Source organism: Lonchura striata, chromosome 1, assembly GCF_046129695.1.
Source record: "Lonchura striata isolate bLonStr1 chromosome 1, bLonStr1.mat, whole genome shotgun sequence".
Classification (NCBI taxonomy): Eukaryota; Metazoa; Chordata; class Aves; order Passeriformes; family Estrildidae; genus Lonchura; species Lonchura striata.
In genome coordinates this window covers 89,804,414-89,830,291 of record NC_134603.1, presented here as the reverse complement: position 1 = coordinate 89,830,291, position 25,878 = coordinate 89,804,414, and the positions used below count along the sequence as shown (strand labels likewise).

At 37.6% G+C, this 25,878-nt stretch overlaps 1 protein-coding gene across 3 annotated transcripts in view; it reads left to right on the top strand.

Moving 5' to 3' along the window:
* The first annotated feature begins 1,050 nt into the window (after positions 1-1,050).
* Positions 1,051-25,878, top strand: part of DTNBP1 (dystrobrevin binding protein 1) — a 62,312-nt gene continuing 37,484 nt past the window's right edge. Inside the window, exons 1-6 of one of the 3 annotated variants that reach the window (XM_021553254.2) lie at positions 1,051-1,167; positions 3,908-3,958; positions 6,846-6,896; positions 7,589-7,649; positions 10,195-10,327; positions 16,622-16,754. In XM_021553254.2, coding sequence (XP_021408929.1) covers positions 1,112-1,167; positions 3,908-3,958; positions 6,846-6,896; positions 7,589-7,649; positions 10,195-10,327; positions 16,622-16,754 — 485 coding nt within the window. In that variant the 5' untranslated portion in view covers positions 1,051-1,111. The other 2 variants (XM_031503954.2, XM_021553264.3) reach the window with 2 other exon arrangements.

The following is a 25,878-nucleotide window of genomic DNA, read 5'->3' as shown; positions in this document are numbered from 1 at the left end:
GATTTGCTGAATTACTCCTAACAGTTATTATTTGAGCAGACAGTACCTAGAAATCTAATTTGAACTTTTCACTGGATTATTTACTATTTGTAAGAACAGCCTTTTTTCTTTTCGCTCATTGTTTGTAAGAATCACTAGTATCTATAAAACCATCTCCAAAGCAAATAGTGGAGGGACACATAGACAATTCAACTACCTGCTTTGCAAGGACTTTGAAAGGTTATTGTCTATCCCTTACTCCAAGACCCTGTCAACTCTAGGGACACCCAATGGTTTTGCTTTCCGTACTTTTTAGATTTTATCACAGAACCCGACTCCCTGAGTTCACAGGATAGGTCAGGTTGGAATAGACCACAGTGGGTCACCTGGTCCAACCTCCCTGCTCAAACAGAGTCATCCTAGAGCACATGGCACAGGACTGCATCCAGATGGATCCTGAATATCTCCAAATAGGGAAACCGCAACCTCTCTGGGCAACCTGTTCCAGTGCTTGGTCAGCCACACAGTCAAGTTCTTCCTCATATTCTGGTGGAGCTTCCTGGGCATCGGTTTACACCTGCTGCCTCTTGTCCCATTGCTTGGCACCGCCAAGAAGGGCCTGGTTACATCCTCTTGTCACCTTCCCTTCGCACACTTACAGACATTTATATGGTCCCCCTCAGTTGCCTCTTCTCGAGGCTGAACAGGCCCAGCTCCCTCAGCCTTTCCTCCTAAAAGAGATGTTCCAGTCCCTTGATCAACTTTGTATCGCTAAGGAGGTCACTCCTACGCTACCAACGCTGAAGTCAAAATCCCTCTGGCGAGGGTCCCAACCTTCCAAGGTGCTTTCCTGCGGTCTTTAAAAAAGCCGCAACTTCAGGGATTCGCACGCTGCTCAAGATCTGTCCTTGGCACCGCCCGGGCTTTAAGCTTAGCTCTACCCTCGCACCGCGGAGGACGCAGAGCGAGGGGCTCGGCTCTCCCCGGCGAAGCCGCGCTCCCAACCCCAGTGCCCGGACGGGAGGGGCGGGGCGGGCCGAGGGGAGGCGGCACCGGGGGCAGGAGCTCAGCGGCGCCCCGCCCGCGCCCCGCCCTCCGGCGCTGGCCTTCGCAGCCGGGAAAGGCCGGGAAGATGCTGGAGACGCTGCGGGAGCGGCTGCTGAGCGTCCAGCAGGACCTCACCGCCGGGTGGGTATCGCCTGCGGCGCCTGGGGCTGGCGGGGCAGCGGGAGAGGCCCGCGGCCCGGCCGGGCGGGGGGAAAGCAGGTGACCGGCGGCCGGGGAGGCGTGGGCTGGCACCGGAGGGAGGAAGAGGAGGGGATTGCGCAGACGGGAGGCACTGCCGGGGCCGGTCTGTCCCACGGGGTGCCCTGAGTGCGGGGGCAGGCTGGAGCACGGCTCCGGGTGCCGAGTCCCGCCGTGTCCCGGCGGGCCGGGCGCCCTGCGGCGCTGCGGGCAGCGCTGGGGAGCAGGAGGAGGAGCCGCGGTGCCCGGGAAGCAGCTGCGGTCAGGGGAAGGGCGCAGGAGGACAGGCACACCGCTGTTGTGAGACACGATGCGAATGGGGTCACTTAACGCGCTTGAATTTTTTATGAAGTTACCGACCTTCAAGGTTTCATGGGTGAGCGTAATCCCTTAAAGAACATTTCTGGGCGCCACTTGGCGTGTGGAGAAACTTGCTTTTTCTTGGAAGATGAGTTACTGTCACTTGAGGAAAAGAAGCGCAGATGGAACAGCCCCATGCTTGCGCTAAAATGTAGGAAGATCTTCTTCCTACGTTGTCTCACAAGGTTTATGTGGGTAGGCCCCGTGTCGATGGTGTTTTTAGTACAAGCAGGTGGCCCAGGTGAGTGTCACTGGAAGCCAGCGAGTGGCCGGAGGACAAAGTCATGCCTGTGCTGCAGAGCTGATGGCTCATGGTGAGCCACAGGAAACTATCGTGTTGCAATAGTTTACGTTTAAAAACTCTGTAGTCTTTGGCAATGCTAAGGCTGCCTTATAATACCCCTATGGTATGTCTGTGTACCCCAGTAACTTAAAATAAGCAGTTTATCATTAGTTACTTGTGCTGGTGTATGATGGTCAAGAGAAACTGATAGAAGAGGCTGCCAGTCAAACAGATAAATTGCTTGCATGTTATCTGCCTCATCTTACCAAACAGAAACTGAATATTAAACTCTAAAAAATACACACAAAAGCATTGCTTTGTTTGCTTTGTCTAACTTTGTCTTTTGCTTCTCAGAGGAGTTGATATCTCAGCACAGTGTAAGGCTCTTTTGAAAAGGGTGTTTTTCACATGGTGAAAGAAAACAACAGAAAGATCACAACATGCCAGATCTGATGGTCATTTAACTCTGTGGTTCCATATTTGTGTTTTCTATATTTAATGCAGTGGAGTTAATATACTTCCATTTTGCTTTCTTCCTGGTGTTGCAAAGTTTTGTTCTGACAACAGTCCCAGATTTCATAATGTCCATCTTTGTGTTTTGGCAGCTCCATTAATGTGTCCTTTTCCCAGTATCCTGTCTTCAAGTAGTATTTTCATCTGTGGTGTAATGTCTTGGTGTTTTTAGTTGGTGGGGGGTTTTTGTGTTGTTCTTTGGGTTTTTTTTTTTTGCTTTTTTTGTTTGTTTTTCTTGGGTTTTTTTTGATTTGTTTTTGGTTTGGGTTTTTTTTTTTGTCATTGGGAGCCTGTATCTCAGAACCACAGCAGCAGAGGCTGTGGAAGGCTTTTTTTTGTTGTTGTTTTTTTCCTTTAGTATCCCCATGTAGCTAGAACACAAGTTGACCTGGTTTGCCTCCTCTTCCTTCGTAGACCGTTCAACCTAATTTCTTGGTGTTCTGGATTACTCTGTCCTGCACCCCTTCAAAGTGGTAAAAGAAGTCATTTTGTGATGCTGAGACTTTAGCTTAAAATTGTATAATTCTCAAAAGCCAAAGAAAGTATTTTTGGTGTCAAATTGTGGCCAACTTGTTAACTACACGTAGATGCTTGCAAAGTAGAACAAGTTGAATTTCATAAAATTGTGAGGGGGAAGGTTTTCCAGGGCTTCTAAGAAGATAATACCACTTCCCAAGGAGTATGGGAACATGTATGTATTGCTGAAAAAAGATTAAATCTGGGTTGTGTGGTTTAAAAAGACCAGCTTAGAGTTATTAGCTATTTCTGTGGCCTCTTCCTTATATCTGCTTAATTCTGTGTGTCCTGTGAGCGACGTAAACTAAATTTTGACCCATTCACCTGTTAGCAAGACTTGCAGGAAGAGGAAAAACAACCAAAAGGGATGCAGAAGAGTGGAGAAGGGCAAATTTCACAGCTTCTCTCAGCAGTGGGTTCTTCCTCAGTTGTTGCTACTTGGTTTGGCTGTTACAAACAGCTCTCTGAGAGGGAGTGGAGACCTGCCTTAGCATGTCTTTTCTCAAAATGTCAACCACCTGGTGTGCTGTAGAGCTTTGATGTTTCTTTGAGTTCCTGGAAAACAGTGATCAAGACTGGGTGAGTGATTTGACTACCCCTCAAAACAGCCTGAATATCTGTCTCTATATTAGGTTGTTTCTCAGTCTCTGGGTCACTCAGGATTACAAATGTCTCTGTCACGTCTGCGGATATCTTTGGCTCTCATAGTTAATTTCCATCTTGCTTATGTCTGTGCCATTTATTTCTTACTGTCCTGGGCAATAAAACTTTTTTGTGGCCACAAAGGGCTTGTCTGATGCCCTTCTGCAAAAAATCTCAAGATTTAGCAGAAGTGTCAGTGGAAATAAATTCATATGATGGCATCCACAAAACTGAGGGAAATTTGATATATTTGTGAAACAAGCTGAAACAAAATTAACTGTAATAGACTGGATGTGCATTATGTGCTCAAACAATTTGTTCTCTGTTTTTGGTGTTGTAAATGTCTCATGGATTTGTTTTGATTTGTAGGTTGAAGACTTTGGGCGACAAATCAAGAGATGCAAAGAAAAGTAGGCAAAGGTACTTCTGAATGCCTTAATATATAGCGTTAATATAAGATACTCTTGTTAATGAAATATTTGAAGTGGCTCATGTATATGAGCCAATTACAAGAACATTTGCTTATGATTTTACAAAATACTATTTTGACAACAGAAGCATAACAAAAGCAAATGCTTTGCTTAATACAGCCTTCATTGATAGGCCTAAATAATTTCTAATGGCTGTCAATCAGTTTATAAATTACTATGTAAATTAAATGAATATGCAGTGTTATTGTAGTACCTCATAGAAGATTCAGGTTGCAGTACACTGAAATGTAATTGTTTACAATCTCTGTGAATCTCATGTCTTAAAATTGTAACTCAGGGGATTTCTTAATGTAAAAACATAAATAGGAGCCTTTTTACTGTGGAAAATATGTGTGTAATGAAATACTTCAGTTTTCTGTTCCAAGAAGTTTTGAGAATTGTGCTGATTTGGTTTTCTTTCTTTCATTGTTTTGGGGATATTTTTAGTCCTGTACATTTTAGTTCTTTGCTCATTCTTTCAACCTATGTGAGCTACAGGGAAAGACTTGATGTCTGTAAATGACATCTGTGAGTTACTTCTTAAAATCAGTTCAGATATGCTTTAGTGTAAACATGTTCTTGTTAAAGCATACTGTGTAGACACTAATTAGTATAAAAACAAGCCAAGTGCTAAAAATAAAGCAGCTGAAATAAATTGTCCTAAGTTTGGAGTCCTGATGTTTTAGATAATTTTTTTTTAATAGAGGACCTGTTGTATGGACAAGGCATGGAGGCTAAACTAAGTATTGGTGAAGGTGTGAATAAAACTATTTTAGGCAACTGCCTTCTCTGTGTGTTTCCAGTCCTCAGTATTTTGGTTCTTCTGGAGTACTGTAATAAATATCCATTGCTTTTTGAGAAAAGCACTGGGTGAACCAATTGAATCAGCAGAAACACGGGAATGTTGGGGTGGCTTCTGCTTTGCTAATAAAGTTCAGGGACAAACACAGCTTAGCTTGGTTGTCAGGATGGCTGAGGGCACATGAATGGGAACCAAGGAAAGGCCACTAAGGGTGGTGTTGCACTGGGAGTTTGTCACTGACCCTCTGACAAGGGAGAAAATTATGTTTTCTCCAAACAGCTTGAGGAGTCCTCTGTATCATCAAACCCCTATTCTTCTGGGAGCCTTCAGCTTCCAGCTCCTGAAAGGACAGCCTGTTAGTATGCAATCAAGAAGTTCCCTGTGAAGGTGTCAAGGATAATTTCTTGATGCCTCTTCATAACTTCTTTGGCATGCTGGAATAGCCTTAGGAAAGCCAGAGCTCACCTGGAACTGACATTTACAAGAGATGTTAAGGACAAGAAGAGCGGCTAGCCCTGCACTGCTCATAAAAGGCTGGAAGAAAACATGGGATTGGTGATGAATGGGGTAAATTACAGCAAATGTAGAGATTGTTTAGTTATTTAATGCCTTTGTGGCTTCAGTGCCTTGTGCTTAGTGAAGGGGGTCAAGGATACTGACCAGTAGTGATTGAAGATATTCAATCCATAAAAGCTCCTAAGTCTGTATGGGCCAAGAGGTACCTCATGAAAATCAAGAGGTACAAATTCCATGTTTCCCTGGGAAGAAAGTATGCCCTGCAACAATACAGACAGGGGTTGTATCTGGGAAGTAACTTTGCTAAAACGACCCTGAAGTTCTTGACAGACAGCAGGCGGAATGTGAACCCAGGACATGCCTTGTAGCAGGGAAGGACAACAGCTAATGAGGCTGCCAACAATACCCAGACAATAGGATTGAGGAAAGTGATTGTCCCCTGCATTCAGCACACCTTAGATCACTATCCTGTCCAGTTTGGTCCCGAGTTTGAGAAAGGTGTTAATATTCTGGAGCAATTAGTGGAGGGCCACCAAAATGGTTGGGGCAGGAACTTTGTGTATGAGGAAAGGCTGAGATGGGCAGCTGTTCAGCCTGGAGAATAGGTGACTTCTGGGAGACCTAGCAGCAGCCTGTCATTACACCTGAAGTGGTTATTGAGGAAACTGGTTTGTGGTGGGAACTCAAAAGGTGATAGGCCTAAGTTGAAACAAGAGATGATCAGACAGAAAAAGCTGAGAAAAGCTTCCTGAGAAATCTGCTTTTAAACAGGTTTTAACAGGGGATTGGAAAAGAAACTTCCTGAGGTCCCTTTTCACCTCACTGATACTGTCATATTTCCCTTGCCTTAAGGACAAGAATATTTAATTTATGGTGGTTTGTTTGTATTTGTTTTTTCCCATTCAAATTGCTTAGATGCTAGTGCAGAACATTCTATTTGGGTAATCTTCCAAGAGACAATTTTTGGATAATATCAAGATTTTCACATCCTTAGAAGTACTGTATTGTTAATTTTCTATAACTTAAGATGTCTTTATACTTCAAACTGTTATTAATGGAAGTGTATTCATCGAATAGGAGATCATTAGAGCATTAAAATTATTTTTAGTGTAGAATATATTAAGTGGAATATTTGTATTGAGGGACATGAACTTGTGTAGTAGTCTTTTTTCAGAATGGTTCCGTGCCCTTTTTTAGGTTAAAATTATGTTCATCCTATATCTTTGTTAACTGGACTTAGAAATTATTCAACAAAACTTGTTTTTTAATTGACATGGTTGAAAAGGGGTAAGACTAGGCTGTCATAAAACAACAAGGAGTAAAAGTAATCCTATATTTGGAATATTCTTGTAAGATACACCATGTAATGCATTTTAAACCAAAATTGGAAAAATGTTTGTGAAAATAGAAGCAGGAGGAAACATTTCTGTGCTCAGCATATCTGTCAGATGTATGTGCACACATTTTTTATAATATTTTTTTCTTTAACCATTTTGTACATTTGCAATTTGTTTTATAGAACTGTTCAGTGTTTGCCAGAGTTTTCTGCTGGACTGGAATTACTAAGCAGGTATGACCTTCCTTTTCTTTATTAGTGTTTGCTTCCTATATTAGATTAAAAAATCTAATTTCTTAAGAAAGAAATTGGAGAAGAAAATCTAAGTTGCTAATAGGTTTATGGTTGTTCTGGAGTTAGTATTGTGGGAGTGTTACCAAATGATAAATGTGTTTAAAGCTTGCCCAATTCTGAAGTACTGTCATATTAATGAAACTGAAGTTCTGGAGGAAAAGCTGCATTTAAAAGATTATTCTAGTCCATATACTAATGCAGAAGGGTGAAGGACTGAGCTCCAGCACTGAGCCACAGTCTGTGGGTCATAACTTAAAGATATTTGATATAATTTCCTTCTGTCTTTTTTTTTTTTTATTGGAAGCAGTTTATGTATGATTACAATCTTGTGGGTTTTTTTTCATTTTCTTGACTGAGTTCCAAGTGACGTTTAAGGCAGTGAGTTGTCTTTTAAGTATTGTTGGGTCCACTTAGCTTTTAATGTCAGTTAGTAGGTTAAAAAACATAAAATCACTTTTTCTTCAGAAGATACTATCTCTCATTGGTCTTAGCAGACCAGTAAGTACTGGAAAGAATTACACAGCTTTTTAAGCTGTAATTTCTGGTAGTACCTGCAAATATGAGCACAGTGACATCCATGTTTTCCCTTGTAATGAGAGTGCAGTAAGAATAGTAATTTGTCTTCTGTTCAGATATGAAGATGCTTGGGCTGCCCTTCATAAAGGAGCCAAAGATTGTGCAAAAGCTGGAGAGGTAAGAAAAAATAACAATGCCATGCATTAAATATTTTAAAATGTGTAAATAATTTTAAACTAAAATTTTTAGTACCAGCCTACTGAGTTAACCTTGGCCCACAGGTAAACTCCAGGTAAACATCCACACAGCTTTGTTCACTCTCACAGTAATGTAAACAACAATGTAATACAAATGTGAAATAACAAATAACGTGATGCGATGTAAACAGTTACAAAGATGATGTTGTGTGTTATTGCTGTAGATCTTTAAAAGCAGTGGGGCATAGCTGGGAAGGTACAGAATGTATTTGGGGTTGAGGCACCTTAGTGGTTTGTATCAGGGCAGGGCTGTGGCACTGCTGCCCACTCACAGTGCACAAGAGACAGCAAGATTGACTTGGCCAGTAGAAAAGATTTGGGAAGTATTTGTGGTTTCCCCTGATTTCATTCACTATTCCTGCTCTGGAAGCAAAGTGACAAGTTGTGTGGTTTATTTGTGGAATGAAGGGAAAGGAAACTTCCAGTGAGTGTTGCTGATGCCTTACTCAGGCCAGATTTTCAGTTTGAAGCCACGGGTAAGGGGCAGACAGTGTAATCTGGGTGGCCATGATGCAAAAAAGGACTGAACTGTGAGGTTCTCTGTCCTGGCTGAACACTTCACTTTGGCTGAGTGCATCCTTCCTGGCTCTTCTCTTCACTTAGGGACTTCTCTATACCTTTTTAGAGTGGATGAATATTTACAGTAAGAAAGAAGGTCTCTTACATTTTTTTTTTTCTCTTGCCTAATGGTATAGCCCTGCTTTTCCCTGTAGTTCAGTGAAAACCTTCAGGCACTGGAGATGGAGTTCTCCTTGCCAGTTTGGCATGTTTTACTGCTCATAATGATCTTTTTTTCCTAGGAAATCTCATAAATGATGTGGTCACAATTTTATTATATGTGTTACAGTTTGCTTTAAAAATTGTAATTTTGAAAACAATGTGAGGTTTCATATATATTTAACTAATATAACCTAATCTCACATGTTATGGCTGCTTGGGAAAATGAGAATTAAAAACTTCCAAAAAGACTTAAATTTTCCATTAAATTCAGATATTTACTTTACACACAACTCAGTGTGTATGAATTGCTTGCAGAGTTTTGTTTGTTATATTTTTATAAAAGGGGAAAATAAAAACTCTGTAAGCACAGAAGATTGATGGTACTGTAGGAGACCTAAAGGTCCACTTGTCCAGTATTATATTTCTGGTTACTTGTGCTGTCTTATTTATAAATGTTGAGTAAAGTGAAAATTTCAAGCTTTAATTGCAGCATAGAGTCTTACCATGCTAAATGGTAGATGTTAACTACCAGTTCCATGTAAAAAATTGTCCTTTTAGATGGCTGTCATTTCAGCTGCATTCAGTTATCTCAGGACTGAAATATTTGTGGTGTTTGTCCCCATCTCATAGTGGTTTTGATTTTTTTTTTTTTTTTTTTTTGTTTGCTTTACTGTTTCACAGACATAAATAACATATCCCAGTCTCAGAAATAGACCTGGCTTTATTTAAGACTGTTAGGTCTTTTGAAGTGTTCCATTTCTCACTGGGCTTTGGAATAAGTTTTCAAAACTTGTCTGGTGAAACAGGATGTTTTCTTAACAGGGATAGGTAGCTAGAGGAATTTGCAAAAGATAGAAGTTGTTATTTTAAAATAATTGATATAAAGTGGGTAGAATTGTAAATTTGAGAGCTCCTTTGCCTCAGGCTTTTTCAGTTTCTGCCTATAAAGACTATAGAAATTGAGGAATTCAGAATGCAGATACAGCCACAGGTTGTAGTTGTGTGCAAGAGGAAGAATGGGTAATGGAATTAAGAACAGGGAAACAATAATAGAATCATCTCAAATATATATAATGGAAACATTTGTTACCCAAGATCTCTTGATCTTGGTGTTTTTCATAGAAAATATAAGTGAAACTTGGAAGTAGGGTATCATTATATAATAAAAGTTAAGAAGAATGGAACAACAAGAATTGAAGTAATGTAGAAATGTGTTCATAAACACTTGGCACTACTGCAGTTTATCACAAAAGCAGACGAGCAGTAATGTTATAAACGCAACTTTTTTAAAATGTCATTCCTTTTACTTTATCTTCTAGACTACTTTGCATGTCCAGAATTTTCATTTTTATTGTTAAGATGAAATTGGTATGACTGGCAACATTAAACTATTGATATAAATATACCCAAAATTGCAGCACAGCGATGTTGTTATTGTGCACCAATGCAACATGGCTGCCAAAATTTCAGGTACATCTTGCTTACAGTTAATAACATCTGTAAAATACTTCCTGCATTGATTAGTACATTGAGAAATAACTTTTTGCCATATTTTTGTTCAGTGCATTTTGATATAAATATTCCATATTAAGGGGGATTTTTTTGAGCATGTTGTTTATTTACTTGAGGAGTACACAAGTGGCAGTGTTGTAGGGTTGCTGTGCTGACCTTATGCTTCCAAATGTATTAATTATAAAAATTAGTCAAGACGCTCATGAACAGTAATTAAAAGACCTCTGTTGCAGCTGGTCGACAGTGAAGTTGTGATGCTTTCTGCACACTGGGAGAAGAAAAGGAGCAGTCTGGTGGAACTGCAGGATCAGCTTCAGCAAATACCTGGGTTCTTAGCAGATCTGGAATGCCTCACAGCAAGCCTAGGTAAGTTCTGATAGACATAACAAGCATTTAGATCAGTACAGAGGATTAGACTGAAGTTCAGCTGTTGTGAATGTTGTGATTATAAAATTTAATTTTGCTTTCTGTAGTAAAACTGTAGTTCTTAAACTACTTTTTAAAAAAGATTGACAAGTAGCAGTGGTTGCTCTCCCAGCAGTTGAAATTTTGTATATGTTGCTATTTGAAAAAAAATTTGACAAATGTTTGAACAGGTGAAAAATGCTATTTTTGAAGTCTTACTACATTGTTTAGATTTTTGATAGTATGAACACTCATGTATATAGCTGCTTCTTTTGGAGTCTGTGTAATTTACATAATAATGTTTAAAATTACTATTTGGGGTGGGATGGTGGGAAATTTACCTGTCTAGGGACACTTTCAAGGCAGAAATGGCAGAAATTTTTGGTTTTGAATAATTGTTGGTTCCAAAGATAACTTCCATAGTTTGAATTAATGTACAGGGTTAAGATATTCTGAAGTGATACCCAGCTTTTCTATAGGTGAATATCAATGCTGCCTATTAAGATTAGCAAACACCTCAGTTTGTTAGGTGGGTTGCAATTTTTAAAACTTTACCAAAGATTAACCTGTTCATTTTATTTAAAAGATGAATACTTTGGTGGACTAATTTTGGAACCTCTCATACAAAGCTGTTGATCCACTGTTGAAAATTAAATTAAGAAAAAATGTTGGAGACTCTTAGTCTCTGAAAATCTCTGCTATTGCTGAGCCTTGAAATGGGCAGGTAGCATTTGACAAGCGGCAACCCTGTCTGTCCACAGTACGTCTCCTGATGCTTCCATGAAAATTTATATGGGGTGTATGAAATTAAAGCTTTGAAAAATTGCTGTCTGCACATGGATTTTAGGCAGCTGAGTTCCCCAGGGACTGTGCCTGCACTTCTCTTTCTTACAGCAGCTGGGAAGTATGCAGAAATTCCTCATGTGATGCAGCTCTGTGTTTTTGTGGGGTGGGCTGGATTTGTGTGCTGACACAATGTGAAGAAAAGGAGGGTTCTTTTATGTCTACAGGGGCTAATTTCTCATTCTGCTATGGTCAGTGGACATGCACAAATCAGTTTTTGTTCCTAGGTAGGCTGATGATAACTTTGCTATTTACTCCTGAACCAGGGAATGTATTCTACTTTTTAATTATGATTTTCTTATACCATCTTGTTTAATAAGGTTTTATCATCTGTGCTAACTATTTAATATTGGCTGTTTGAAAAAAAAATTCTAAGGAAATAAAAGTTCAAGTAGTGATTTATTAAAACACTGGGTTTAATATTACTATGCAGTCCACTGGTAGCCCAAAGAAAAACAATATAATAGAAAGCTAATGGAATTGCCTTTATAGTTCATAATGCTGCAAATGCTGTAAATCCTGATTAATTTGGGCTACTTTCTGATTCCTAATACAGTTTTATGAACTAGAATTAATCTCACTCCAATTGTAGAATTTCTTGGATAGGTATGTCTCTAGGTAATTTGTTGATACTGCAAATGTAGGATTTTAGGAAGCATTCAGAAGCCTGTTCAGGGAAGCTAATGAATTTTGAGGTGTACTGCTAAGGTTCTGAGATTTGAACCAAACCTTCTAGCTTTACCTTTTGTGTCAGATATTAAATAATTTATCTAAAGTTTCTTATTAATTCCTTCTAGCATCTGTCAGTTTTTTAAATTATTTTGGGTTTTATTTTTTCTTCTAATAATTTTTATGGAGTCTATTTGAACAGATAGATGTTGAATTTGGTACAAATTATCTAACCTTTTGAAGGTGATTTAACAGAAGTTTACTGCAATACTCTGCTCTTTGTTTTTAGTTTTTATAGCTCTTAACTAACTGCTTCATATAAATATAAACTGTATTCAGTTTTCCAAGAGATGACTATTACTCTGACTGTAAATTTTCAATATGAGTGAAATGCTCTGTTGAAAAAAAAAGTGAAAATAGACTCACAAAGTGCTGGGTTATGTACCCAAGATGTAATTTGGCTAACCTTCATCATTTCAACAAAATAGTTGTTTCTTCTGACATCCTATGTTTCTAATAAATCTATTAATGCTTTCATTCTGAAAGTAGGTAGAGGATCCTGGCTGCTTTTGGTGAAAGAAATTTCAGATTATGGAAATGAGCCTTTTTTGTGATCTACTTAAAATTGACTCATATACAGATTCTTCAGCTTTTGCTATGTATTACAAGACACGTTTTCATTAGCAATTCTATAAAGTTCTTTAGCTTAGGTTTCACATTATCAGTCATCCCTCACTTGGAGTGGAAAGTCTGTCTTCATTTGATAAATTTATTGTATTATGCAATGTCTTGTAGCTGCTACTGAGAACTTTGAGGAAAAAATTACTCTCATGTAAAAGTGAAAAGGACAGTTACTGCCCTTTCAAGGTGCAGAACTGGAGTCTAAAGCCACGTTTTAGTTGAGATGTTGTAGAAAATATCTTCTTGCTGGTATCTGGCATTCTTAGTATGAAATATGTTTTCATGTTTGAGCAGAGGCATTTTGCTCAAACATCAGTTTTGATTTCAGCAAATCTGTACACACAAACATTGATCCAAATCCAGTTTTTCTCCTTTTTTTTTTTTTTTTTTTTCTTTTAAAGATCAGCTTGATACTGGTTTCAGAAAGACTGATCTTGTACATAGGTGACAGATCCAACATAGGTTGAAAATGTTTTACTGGTGGGACTGGGAAGAAAATAAGGCTGGGCATGCAGTCACAGGGATAAAAGCCTTTGCTTCTTAGCCGTAGGGGGTTTTTTTTGTTTGTTTGTTTGTTTTTTTAAGTGAGGACTAGATGGGTGTGAGAATTCATTGGGGAAACAGAACCTTTTGCATTGCTTAGAAGTATCCTTGTTTGTATCTTGAGTAAAAGGTCACTCTTTTTTATTTCCGATTATGTATCAAATATGAAAGTTGCCATTCTCTAGCTTTGCAGAATTTGTCTAATTTTTTCAGAATTTGCATTTATCTTTTATTGAAAAAATCAGAGAATAGATTGAGAAGATCTATGTAAAACCAGAGAATTTGAAAAATATTGCGTAGACAGCTATGTTCAACAGGGAATTTTTCTCCATAGGGTCTAGGGCACAACACTTCAGCAGAGGGGGTTGTATTAGGTAGGGATAAAAGGCATAGTTTGGTGCTGTGAACTTGGAAGTGTCTGAGGATGGAATACACAAGGGAAAGGATCCTAGTATACTTGCTATGTAGTTTCAGCCAAGAAGCTGCTTTAACTTCATGTAAGTGGTATAATACTAGCTGGGTTTAAGATCCTTTCTGTAAAAACAGGTTAAAATTGAGCGGTAGTAGAACTGTGACTATATAAAGTTTTTTTGTTTGTTTGTTTGTTTGTTTTTTTTTTTTTTTTTTTTTTTTTTTTGTTGTCGTTGTTGCACCTGAATTGATCTCTTCCTGTTCATATATGCCTTTCACTGCTCATTTTAAACTTTTAATAATCTCTGCCCCTGTGTGGCCTGGAGGTAGAGGAAGTATCTTTGATATAATTGCTTCCATCCTTTCTGCTTTTTGACTTTTAGTTAGAATGTAAATGAGCTTTGTAGAAATGTCTTTAATACTACTGCATTGTTTCTGTTGTTTGAATGGCTGGGACAGTGCAGGAAAGCTACCTCTCAAGTTAGTGGAAACCCATTTTCTGACATACAGCTGTGATTTAGCTATTTTAACAAATTTTGTACTTATACAGAACTACAGATAATATAGGTTTCAGTTAGAAAAATTATGTGGTAAATTTAAGTTAGGTACACACTTTAGAAAGAAATTGTTTTCTGAAAGAAAAAAATCTGTGGTTGTAGAGTTCTAGGTGAATACTTTAATATCTGATAGCTGGTAAACTATGGAAAACAGTGTACACTGATGGAAGATAATGCAATGTAATGTCACCTGACCAAACTTTAAACATACTTCAATATAATTAAAACTAAGAATTAAGGTTTGTGGTAATGTAAGAAATACAGCCCAATCTGCTATAATTGGAATGATGTGACCCAAAGAAGAAGGTTTTTATTTTCAGTTATCTAATAAAATTTCTACCAAATAGTAGAAATATTGCTATACATGAAAATTCTTAATCTAAAGGTATATATATTTTTTTAAATATGAAAAAAATTGAGAGGAGATGGGGTTTTTACAACCTAAGTTTCAAAATAATTAAATCTGTAGTTTTGTTTGGCACTGACTTTATATGCACAGTGCATATATTCACTTTTGGGTAAGAGAGATGTCAATTCTCAGCTGTAGTTGGTGCAACAGAGCTTATCTTCAACTTTTTTTTGTGCAAAGCAATTTTTCTTTCACTTCAGAAAGGAAAAGAACTTCTGAAACCTCTGCTGCAGTAAAGCAGATTGTTGTCTCCCGGAGAGATCTCTAGTGTTCATTCTTGTTCTTCAGGAGCATAGTGTTTTCTGCAATTCCCACTAGAGGCTGCTCAAATGCAAGTGCTAGAAATCAGTTGTTCTCTAAAATTCATTTTTCTTTATCCACTTTATTTTCCTGTCCTTTGTTGTTGTCTTTTAATATTATTTCAACAGCAAATACAGCAAAGCAGGTGGTGGGCGTTTTTAAGTAGAAAAACAGTGGTTGATAGGTACCTTAGTAAATTATTTTCCGTCCTGCTGTGTTTGAGAATTTTGCAGATTAATAAGGGAGCAATTATTCTGAAAAGCAAGTTAGCACAATACAGGTATTTGGATTTTAATGCACTCAGAGAAGTCCATTTCTTAAAGAGAATGGGCCAACCAATCATAATTGTAATCATACTTCTGAATTTTGTGAGAGAAAATTGAGTATGTGGTAAATGATGAATGCTCTACATCATAATACATAGAACTGAAAACATTTTTTCCCCCCAGACTTGTTTCTGCATTAATTGTCAACTGCCTTTCTTTATTTTTGTTTGTTTTTTGCCAATCCCTCCCCGTTCCGCTCAGTGATCTGTATACAGAAAAATAATTTAGGGAAATTTTTACTGATTAGATGATTCATGTTTCCCTTTCCTGTTGTGGATCTTCTTTGTTAGGGACTAAAAAATGGTGAAGTGATGCCAAACATATGACTAGCCATCCTAGGAAATTTGCTTATGAAGTCTTAACTTTTGCTTTTTTAGGGGAACCACAAGGATGGCTATTTATAATGAAGCAATGGCTAAGAAAGTTGAAATTATTTATTGTCCAAGATAGGCTTCAAGTAGAATGGCCAGGCCCGAATGGAGGATTTGACTGATGCCTTCAGCTTAACTGTTTCCTTTTTTTGAGCGTCTGAACTACATTAACTCTGGCTGCTATTTGTAAAAATGTGAATTATTCTGCAATTTGCCTTCCCTCTGGTATAGGAGAAGGCCTGGCAAAAAGATGAATAATATTCCTGTAGTTCACACAGTTTCATCCCAGAGTGACCAGCTGGTTAGGATTTGGGAAACTAGTGAAATCCAGAGGAGAGACATGAAATTTAGCATTACTCACTGTCAGGGAAAGTGATCCTTTGATACAAGGTTCACATGGGTTAATTCAGATGAGAAGAGACCTCAGGAATTGTCTAGTCCAAATTTCTACTCAAAGCAATGTGAGCTATTAGATGAGATCAGTTTTCCCAGGACATGTCATAGACAAGATCTATTTGAAGTTGAGACTGAACAATTATATTTAAAGACAAGATTAAGAGATGCATATGTAAAATAGGTAGATTTAATTGTCAAATTTACATGTGTATGTAAAATTGGTAAATCTCTGTTTAGGTATCAGTAAAGGGTCTGTCTTCAGAGACATAAATGTAAGTTCTTTTATATTACCATGGCATCATGTGAAAGTTAAAATTCTCACCATATGCTTTATTTTTGCTTCATTTGAATAAATGATGATTTGACCTGCCTTTGGCCAGCACAGCTTTATTTTTCGGATTAGTACTGTGCAGGAAGTGCTAAACTGGCAGTCTGCTCAAGAAGGAAAAGTATGAGTCCTGAGTGCTTCTCTTCCTCAAATACAGGCCAGGAGCCTGTGTCACCACAATGCTGGGACAAACAGAATGGTTCAGCATCTTGCTACAAGGGAACCTCAGAGAGATCTCCCTTTAACGTGCCTCTGCTGCCACTCTTGACTGTGGGACTTGGGCTGAGATTTGTTTATGTTTTGGAGCCATTTATATGTGTGTAATTATCACCATGTTAATTATTTACAAAATCCTGTTTCTGTTCAGGTGAGTTGTCTGTCTGTTGATGCAATTTGATAACCATACAAGTCTTTCTTACAGCCCAGCTAGAGGCAAACTTTGAGGAAATGGAGAATCATCTGTTGTGTCTTGAGGAACTATGTGAGCAGTGTGAATTGGAAAGATACAAATGTATGCAGACATTACAGCTGGAAAACTACAAGAAAACAAAAAGGTAAATAAAACACTTGCTATAAATATAAATTAGCATACAATATAAGCATTTTGTAATTAACCCCTCCCCTCCATTATATATAATATAATCCCTTTTATTTTCCTCTTTTAAAGAAACAATAGTCTTTGACAGGATGTTGCAAATTTGTAGTAGATTCATGGAATGTCTTAGTAATGAACAAAGAGTACATGTGTTTGGAAAATTATCATAACATTGTTGTTAAGATTAAGTCATGTTTATTATTCTCCACAAAGAATTGGAATAAGGGCTGTTGTTAATAAGCAGAGATAAACTGCTGTTTCTTTTAATCCCTTGCCCTGGTTTATGGATTCCTTTCTTTTTTGTTTTTTTTTGTTTGTTTTCCCCAAGTACCTGTCAGGTTAGGAACTGAATTCTCCTCCATTTTCCTTTCAGCTCTATCAGTATCCAATCCCATAAGTACCTTTTACTCTGTATGAAAGGTATTAATCTCCTGCCATTCTCTTACTTGTAAAAGCAGGGCATTGATTATTGGAATCAGACTTCAACTTACAGCAATATGTATGAAAATTCAGAACTTTGAACTTATGAGCTTCAGTTTTACCTAAAAGATAAAGTAGCAAGAGAAAATATTAGGCCCTTAAATAACTGGAACTTTTGACTTCCTTGATTTTTGTTGCCACCAGTGCCAAAAAACAACCTAATAAAAGGAGATAAGAAAAGCAGTATTACATTCATTATATAAATTAGGAATTGAGGAGTTGAATTGAAGCAGTTTGTCAAAAACAGTGTCTGACAGCCTTTTAGGGAGGGAGGGTGGATGTGGATCTTGGCTGACATGGGGATAACCAGGTTACTCGATCTGTCCAGGCAGGAGTCCTGCTGTTAGCCAGGGGAAGCACCCTGGCATCCTCCTTGCCTCCTTGATTGTGGAAGCAAGTTTGATACTTGTGGTAAGATCAGAATAAGTGGTTCTTTCACAATTCTGATGAGGATATGGTGAATGAGGGTAAGATTGTGCCAGACAGTACTGGCTACATTTTCCGCAGCTTATCTGTGTTCATCCTCCTTATCTATTTGTATGGTTTCTTAAAATCCCAGTCTCTTCCCAGAAGATCTATTCACCCCTGATTACTTTTTCCCTTCTGGTTTGAAGTTACCATATAAGGAATCCTAGGCTTCAATGGTGTTACAGATCCAGAAGGAGTGCTGATATTGCAGGTTCTACCTCCCAAAAGTTTTCCAATACCTTAAAGATCCCCCTTCAGTTTTCTGTGAAATTTGGCTGTTTCTTACCTAACTCCCCTTTAAATGCTTGTGAAATCCAGTCATCCGTCATGGTCCTATCTGTGGCTTTTGTCAGTATCTTATTTTGTAATCTGTCACATCTGACAATTTCTCATGTCATGCCCCTTTAGTTTTTCACATCCTGTTCAGTTGTCTTAACCTCAGGCCAGGGCCTCAGCAATGGTCTGTAATTTTCCTGCAGCCTGGATTTTCTCTTTCCCAGGTCAGGGCAATTCCATATTCTCTCTCCAGGAACAGTCAACAGCAGTCAGAATGGCTGAGTATTCACTTGTTCAGACCTGCTTGAGTAATCTAAATGTCTAAGAGCAATAATTCCAAAATTCTAAATATCTGCTATAATGACAAAATTTTTAAGTGTGTATAAAGCAACAGATTTGGCCCCGTATAATTATCTTTCTACAGTTTTCTGAATGGATTTTGTTCTCTGCCATCCTTGCTCCCTTTCTCCAATGCTTTCAGTATCAAAGTGTTAAAACATTGTCTGCTCTGCTTAGCAGCATCTAATCAGTTTTATAAATAGAATGCTAAGCAAGCTACTTAGTGTAATTGTAAGCTGATTACATTTGGTCAGACCTGACAAAACAGGAAAAATGCAGGTAATTTCTGGTTGACCATTACCACTGTATTTATTTAGGTAAGAAATTAACTGCTAGCTCATTACAGGAAGGACACTTGCCAGTGTAGGCGCTTGAAGAGCGAGCAGCTGATTAACTTGATGTGAGTGTGATGTGTGGTATATGTTTGGGACTCGTATCCTGTCTTTCTTTCTTTAGTGCTTGAGGTTTTTACTGTGATACCAGCAGAAAGCTGAAAGAATCAAGGAGGGGGGAAGGGGTCAGGAGTCTATGCTCTCTCTTTAGCACAGAAATTATTTTCAGGGAGTAAGTGCTTTTGTGATTGAAAAAAAAAAATATTTCATGTATTTTGACAATATTGGGGTGAAAACTAAGGTGAATTTGAGTACTACAAACTGATTATTTTAAGCATGTAACAAAACGTAATTTTGTTATAAAGTCACTGTAGAGCTTAGGCTTGAAACTCATGTATTTCAAGTCTTTTAAAAAAAATCCTATAGAAAGACTTAGAAGAAGGTGCTTTAGGTCAACATCAAACCTATGAAATGCAGCTTATGGTAACTATGGGAAGTTATTTTAAGAAATAGGTCTCCCTATTAAATAGAGCAACTTCATTTCAGTTCAAACAGATCAATTTTTTGCTTTCTGTCATTGTCTTGAGTGCTATTTTCAAGGTAGATTCATCAATATGCATCTTTTCCAAACTATTTAAAAGGCTGGTATTTGGGGAGATAGGTTTTGGATTTTGGGGTTTTTTTGTGAGCTTATCTCTAAAATTTTAATATTATCTTTTTTGTGTTTAAATCCATTGATCAGGGTACCAGTACTGTTGTATGAAGTCTAGATTCCACCCTTGTTTTCTCTGGTTAGTGTCTCTGCAATCATTTGGATATATGTTAGCATTAAACCATGTAATTTTGTTTCCTGTCTTTTTTCAATTAAACACAATTCTTCTTCCATTTCATTCATTCTCCTACTGTGGATATTCTGATTGCAGAAAACTTTGTGTCCCCTTAGTCTCATGTGGCAATTTTTGCTTTCCTAAATGCACAGTGTCCTTTAGGAATCACTGTCAGGAGCTCACTTTTGTGTCATCTATTAATGTGCCCTGAATGGCAGCCTTGTGGTGTAAGATAAAATGTTTCTGACCTGAAGCTGTACTTGCCATGAAGCTTGTGGTACCATTTGTATCCATTTCAGGGAGATCACCACATTTTGAAAAATAGCAGCTCCTGAATATTGTGTCAATTAAAAGGAGCTGCCCAAGTGCAGCATTTTGTAGGAATACATTGGGAATAGCAAGGTCCTTGTCACTGGAAATGAGTGGATAGATTTTACTGTATGTTACTTGACTGAAAACATAATTGTCTGAATGATAATTTTTTAGGATGTCATTTTTAAGAACCCATTCTGTTTTTCAGTATTTGTCAGCTTTGAGAGCTAACATAGAAGGAAAATAAATTTAAAAATCTAAAATACAAACCTTAGTGCGACTGTTTTTTCCTTTTTGACGTTATTTAAGCAAATGCTTTACTTGAAGGAAAAATAAATTCTTTAAATTTGTGTTTATTCATAATTTTTGAATTTTATAGGTTATTTTTAGTGTAACCTCATGCTTTCATAATTAGTGCAGTAGGTGAGGAGTTGGACAGATTTTCATAGTTTTTGCTGGATGCATTGCCATGCCATGATGGTGCTTTTGTGCTTCTGGGGCAGAAGAATGCTTGATTTACTTTTTCTTTCAGAAGGGTAAAAAATTTATGGCAATTGCATTGTGTAGATTAGAGATGTGTGTGAGACAATGTCTTGGTTACTGTTGTTTTTTCTGTAGACTTTATCCCTCTTTTTAATTGCTTTGGGAACAAAAGGAACAGTAAGAGCTGTTGAATGTAGATATGGTGACTTATTTGAGGCCTTAACAACATAAACATTTGAAAAATAGGTACAGAAGACCTTTGATATCTATAGCTCTTGTTTAGATCCCATAGCATTCCTCAAGTGACAGGCTGGGACAGTACTCTGTACTGTACAGCATCCTCAATGGTGATTCCCTGTGATACATTTAAATTTTGCCTTCATAACCCTCTCAAGCTTTACATGTAATTTATAAAATTTACTTTTTATATCTAAAAAAGTGTATATGCCCCTTCGTTGCAATGTTTTAAGCAAGTATATTTTTCCTTTTGACCTTAAGTGTACTGTGAATTATTAGTGAGACCTCAGCTATATGTTTCATAGTCCTCATCAAAGTTTTCACCAGTGTAAATTTTCATGCCATGCTCTTTTTGATCAGTCGCCTAGTGGTATAGATTTGGAGCTGCTATACCTCTTTGTAGGTGGGTACTTAAATAAATACTTTTGAAAAATTGGATACAGAACTTCTGTTATCTTCTGGAGTTTTCATGGCAGATGTGCACTGGATGACTGGCTTTGAGTTTTCATTAGACGCTGTATCAGTTTCTGCACTCGCATTGCAAAGATGTTTTCTGTCTTGTTTCATGAGTTCGAGTACAGCACAACCAGCAGCAACTGTTTTCATGGTGATAACTGGCTGGAATTAATTTTATTTCCATCAATTGTTGTACTTCTTTGGACAGACACATGGAATGAAAATTCTATTGCTCCTGAAGAGACTTGCACAAGCTTTGGAAGAGTTTAATGGATAATTCTGCTTCCTTTTTTTTTTGTAATTTGAAAGCTCTGAACTTTTTGTTTGCAAGAAATCTTGCATTACAGTATTCTGCATATGCCAAGCCCAAAGGAGTATGCTGCTTCATATTAGTGACTTTTATTCCCCTCAGTGCTCCCAGTATTTGGAAACATTGGGCAAGACTGAGCACACAGCAGATTTGAAGATTGCAGGGGTTTTGGCAGTTTTTTCTCTTATTTGCAAAGTGTGAATATATGGTATAATTTATGTCACTTTTAAGTTGATGTAATTTTGCCCTTTCTCTGGTGATCTTTGCTTGATACAGAGAGCCAATGACATTTTTTGCAAAGAGATTTACTTCTTACCTTCTTATAGTCTTGTTTTTTTTCAAATAGGCAAATAAAAGGCTTTTTTATTTGGCTTTTGTGACCTGTGGTTAAAGACTGAATGTTTGTGTTGGATCCTGTGTATCCTACAGCACCTTCTAATAATGTTATCTAGAAAATGTTTAAACAGTATGTCAATCCTGCATAATTTATCTCTACCTTTATGTGGTGTTTGTTAGTGGGCATAATCTGCAAATCCTGTCAAGCTGTTAATACCAGGCATTCTTTGTCCAGACTTACTGTAGCAATAATAGGAACAGATGGTTTAGGACTGCCTTAATCATCATTTTGTACCCTCCCTCTCTTCAAAAATGCATTATTTATGTGTGTAATTAATTCATTGTGGCTAGTGGCAGAAGAACAGGACTTAGATGCTTGTCATTACCACACTAAAACTCATTCTTTTTGCTATGTCTCCTGATAAATTGTGTTTCTTTGCTCTGGATTATTTCCTGAGATCTTTAATAACTCCTTTCCACTTACGTTGAAAACTAATTCATTTAAAAGAGTTTAAAAAAGAAGTATTAAATGCATTCATTGACAATGGTTCTGTGAGGGAGATTTCACATTCCTGCATCAAAGGGACATATTGAGGATGCCTGAAGATATTCAGGTTGTAACTTCTCTGTGACACAACTGCATTCATGCTGTGTGGAACCACATTCAGCATTTTAGATGAAGACTGTACATGGAGTCACAAGCTCCTTTTACTTGTTTCTGTGAATTGGGGTTTTGCCATATGTTGCTTACTGAATAAAGCTTGGCCAGTTCTTGAATACTGTCATCTTTTTGCTTATGGAAGTTGATGGCCAGGTTAAAAGAGGGTCTGCAGTTTCTTGTATGGTTGTTTACCAAAAACAGGTTTGCAGGAACTCCTTTTCTTTCTAGAAAAAAATGGTGGAGTTGATGGTGGAGGTGACCTTTGATGGTGGATTGTTTGTACCTTCTCTTAAACTTCACCTTCTCTTACATTCTTTCTAATTTCTCAAATTGTAGCTTAATTTTCTATTCTCAGATTTCAGCTTTCAACTTTGGTTCGTAAAATTTTGGTTGTATGATAAAATCAAACTGTGTTGATACATGTATGTTTTAGTGATCCAGTGATGTTGCATACTAATACAAAATGAAAAAAAAAAAGTAAACACTGTTGGGCTTTTTGAATAACAACAGGATGAAAGCAAAAGCATTAGTAACTAGTGTCCTGTGCAAAATCCTACACCTGAAGGCATGAGCTTTTAGAGGTAGCTAAGCATTTTTTCCACATTTCAGATTCCACTTTGGAGTGGTTCTAATGGCAAGTGCCCTGTGTCAATCTCATAGGAGAGGACAAAACTTGCCTTTAATAATTTCACTTCTACTATTTTCTTGTGATTTTAAGGCCATCTCCCTTATAGTTTACTGTTCTTTTGAGTAATAGTGCCTGAAAATTGGTTTCCCATGTTCTTAAGCTTTGTTGGGGTTTTTTTGAAACATCAAAACAGAAATGCTTTCAATGAACCCTGGAACTGCTGAATATATTAGGGCAGTGCTTGTTTTTGGTTGTATTTTTTTAACTTGATTACTAGTTAATGTTTGTGATTGCTGCAAAAATTTGCTGGGATCAGTTCCATCTTCTGGATTGAAATTAAGATAGAAGTTGTGCTGGAAAACAGACTCCAGCTACTTCTGTATCTGCATGAGTATGGAAGCAAAAAAATCTCCATTGTGGTATTACTGAAATGCCTTAGTTCTCTGCTCTTCTCTTTTAGTGGTTAAAATATCAGTTTTGATTATGGAGAATTCTGACCTGTCTTCAGTGTTTTGTCAGATTAATAGAAACCCTTGCCTGCAGTTCAATTCTAGCAGTTGTTTAGTAATGGTGTTGTTTTTTACTAATTTTTCTCTACTCAAAGGCTTTTCATTGCTTCATTGTCAAGTGTATTTCAAAGTAGTAATTGGCCTAAGTATCTCCAAGGGGTGCTCAACCAGTCTCAGGGACCGGGAAAACAGTTTTGTGTCAGGATTGACAGAAGTGCTAATCCTAACTACAAAAAAAAAAAAAAAAAAAAAAAAAAAAGTACTTGAATTATTTCTGCACACTGTACAAGTGACATAGGTTTTGAGTTCTCCATTTTTTGGCTTTTACTTCTGATGACATCCAGAGGAAAGTCCTAAGGGGAGATCTTATGGCTTTTTACCTTGCTAAAGCTTGAGTCAGGCTATGGAAGGACTTTTTTTTTAATCCATAATTTTGAAAACTTAACTATACCAGACATAGCAGAGGAAATGCAGCATTTTTCAGTTTCTGAGTTGGATCATGTTAGGTGCCATATTTTTTTTTAGATTAATTTGCTGATAAGCATGTATACTTTCTTTAAATATGTTATCTGTAAATAGTATTTACAGCTCACCATTTATTAACATGTGTAATTGTAAAATCTTTCAAATTTAATCCTAAATTTTTAGCATTCATATGCTGCCTTAATATTGCCTTTTGTTTATATATAAGTCTAGTAGTTGGAGTTTACTGACTGTTACTCTTAGAGCTTGTGTTATAAAATTGTTCCTGACATTAATTTAGGAATTTGTTACTTTCTTATCTGCTTATTTTCTTCCTGAAGATCAGGTATGAAATTTGGTCAATTCTGGCTGGTGGCATCTTTGTAAGGAATGTGGTGTTCCTGTAGTCTCCTAGGTATTTAACTGGATTCCTTGATGTTTAGTTACACTTAGGAAATTGATCTTAATGTTACAGCCTTTTGCAAGATACAGTGGCTAGAGCAGGGTTAATCCAAAAATGCAATGAAAAACCTGAGGGGTATGACAAAGTCCCTGGGAATTTGTATCTGCCTTCTAACTAGATTGTAACTCTTAACTGGTCGTGTCAGTTACCCTGTGGGACAAGTCATATATTGTAGATGGTTTGTTTCACCTGTTGTCTCCACAATTACGTTTTCTCACCACAAGCCCTGAATCTTAACTTTTCTGTAAATGAAGAAGTGGAGACCACTGACAGCATCATCGTTAGAACATTCCAGGTATCCTAAAAACTGGTAACTGAGTTTGACATGTACAGAAATTCACAGAACAGTTAAATCCCACCCCTCCCTGCCCCCCTCCCCCCCATATATTTTATGAAAACAAGCAACTGGAAAGGTAGGGATTAACACTATTGCCTGTATGTGTGTCAACGTAATTTTCATGGACATAAAACTTCAGTGTCAGTGAAGCCTGTACTGCCTCTTGCCTCTCAGGAAAGAATCTGGGATTTGTAAATTGCTCTGTATACAGAATGAGATTACTTTTGAATTATCTCCATGCCTTTATAGTCCGATTATTTTAGGCTTTAGTCTGTTATTTTAGCCTTTTTTTTCTTGCTCAGAGGTGCTGAACTTTGTCTTTCACTGAAAAGAGCTATTTATATTATAATGTGCCTCCTAATTCAGTCCTTTCTTCTGAAAGCTTACTGTTAACTATGAAAAGGTAAAGTGTATTCTTATATGAGTAACTAGCCAGGTTTTTTTGTCAGTAACCTAAAATTTAGTAGCTGAAGAGCATATAGTCAGATGCCAGGTAGTTGTACTGCTCAGTGGTCGGACTCAGCATGGGAGCTCCTTTAATCCTGGACAGATGCTGAGCAGCTCACATTGGGCTTCAAGAGCCTTCATGTGTAGCGAAGCCAGATGCAAGGCAGGTGTGTGTTTTCCTTCTGATAGTAGTGGAAAGGGTTATCTCATCCATCTGTGAAGTGCATGAATGTTCACTTGGATGAAAACTCCTTAAAATCCAGGAGCATTTCCCTATGGAGCACTTTCAATTGCCTTACATGTTTCCTCCTGCTTGTCTATTAACCTTGCTTTGAAGGCCACTTTTCTAAAACTGCTTTCAATTTAATCCTTTTCATTTTAATTACTCTCACAAATCGCTGTTTCTTTACATTGTCTGTGTTACAAATATGAAGTTCAATTGTTAATGTGCGGTCAGTGTATTCTGCAGATGACCTTTTTGTCTCCAGACTCTTAGAGAAGACACAGGAGGCATCTTCCTTCTGGCAGCTTATCAGTAAATACAAAAACATTTATTTACTTGTAAAGGGGAGAAGTGTAATACTCTATTATATGTTTTTCTCTGTGCATCAGTGCCAGATCTTAATTACCCAACTACAAAATGTACTGATATACTTTTAAGCTGTTTGTTTTTCCAATGTCATCAGAAGTAATTTTCCTTTCCACTTCTCAGTTTAGTGT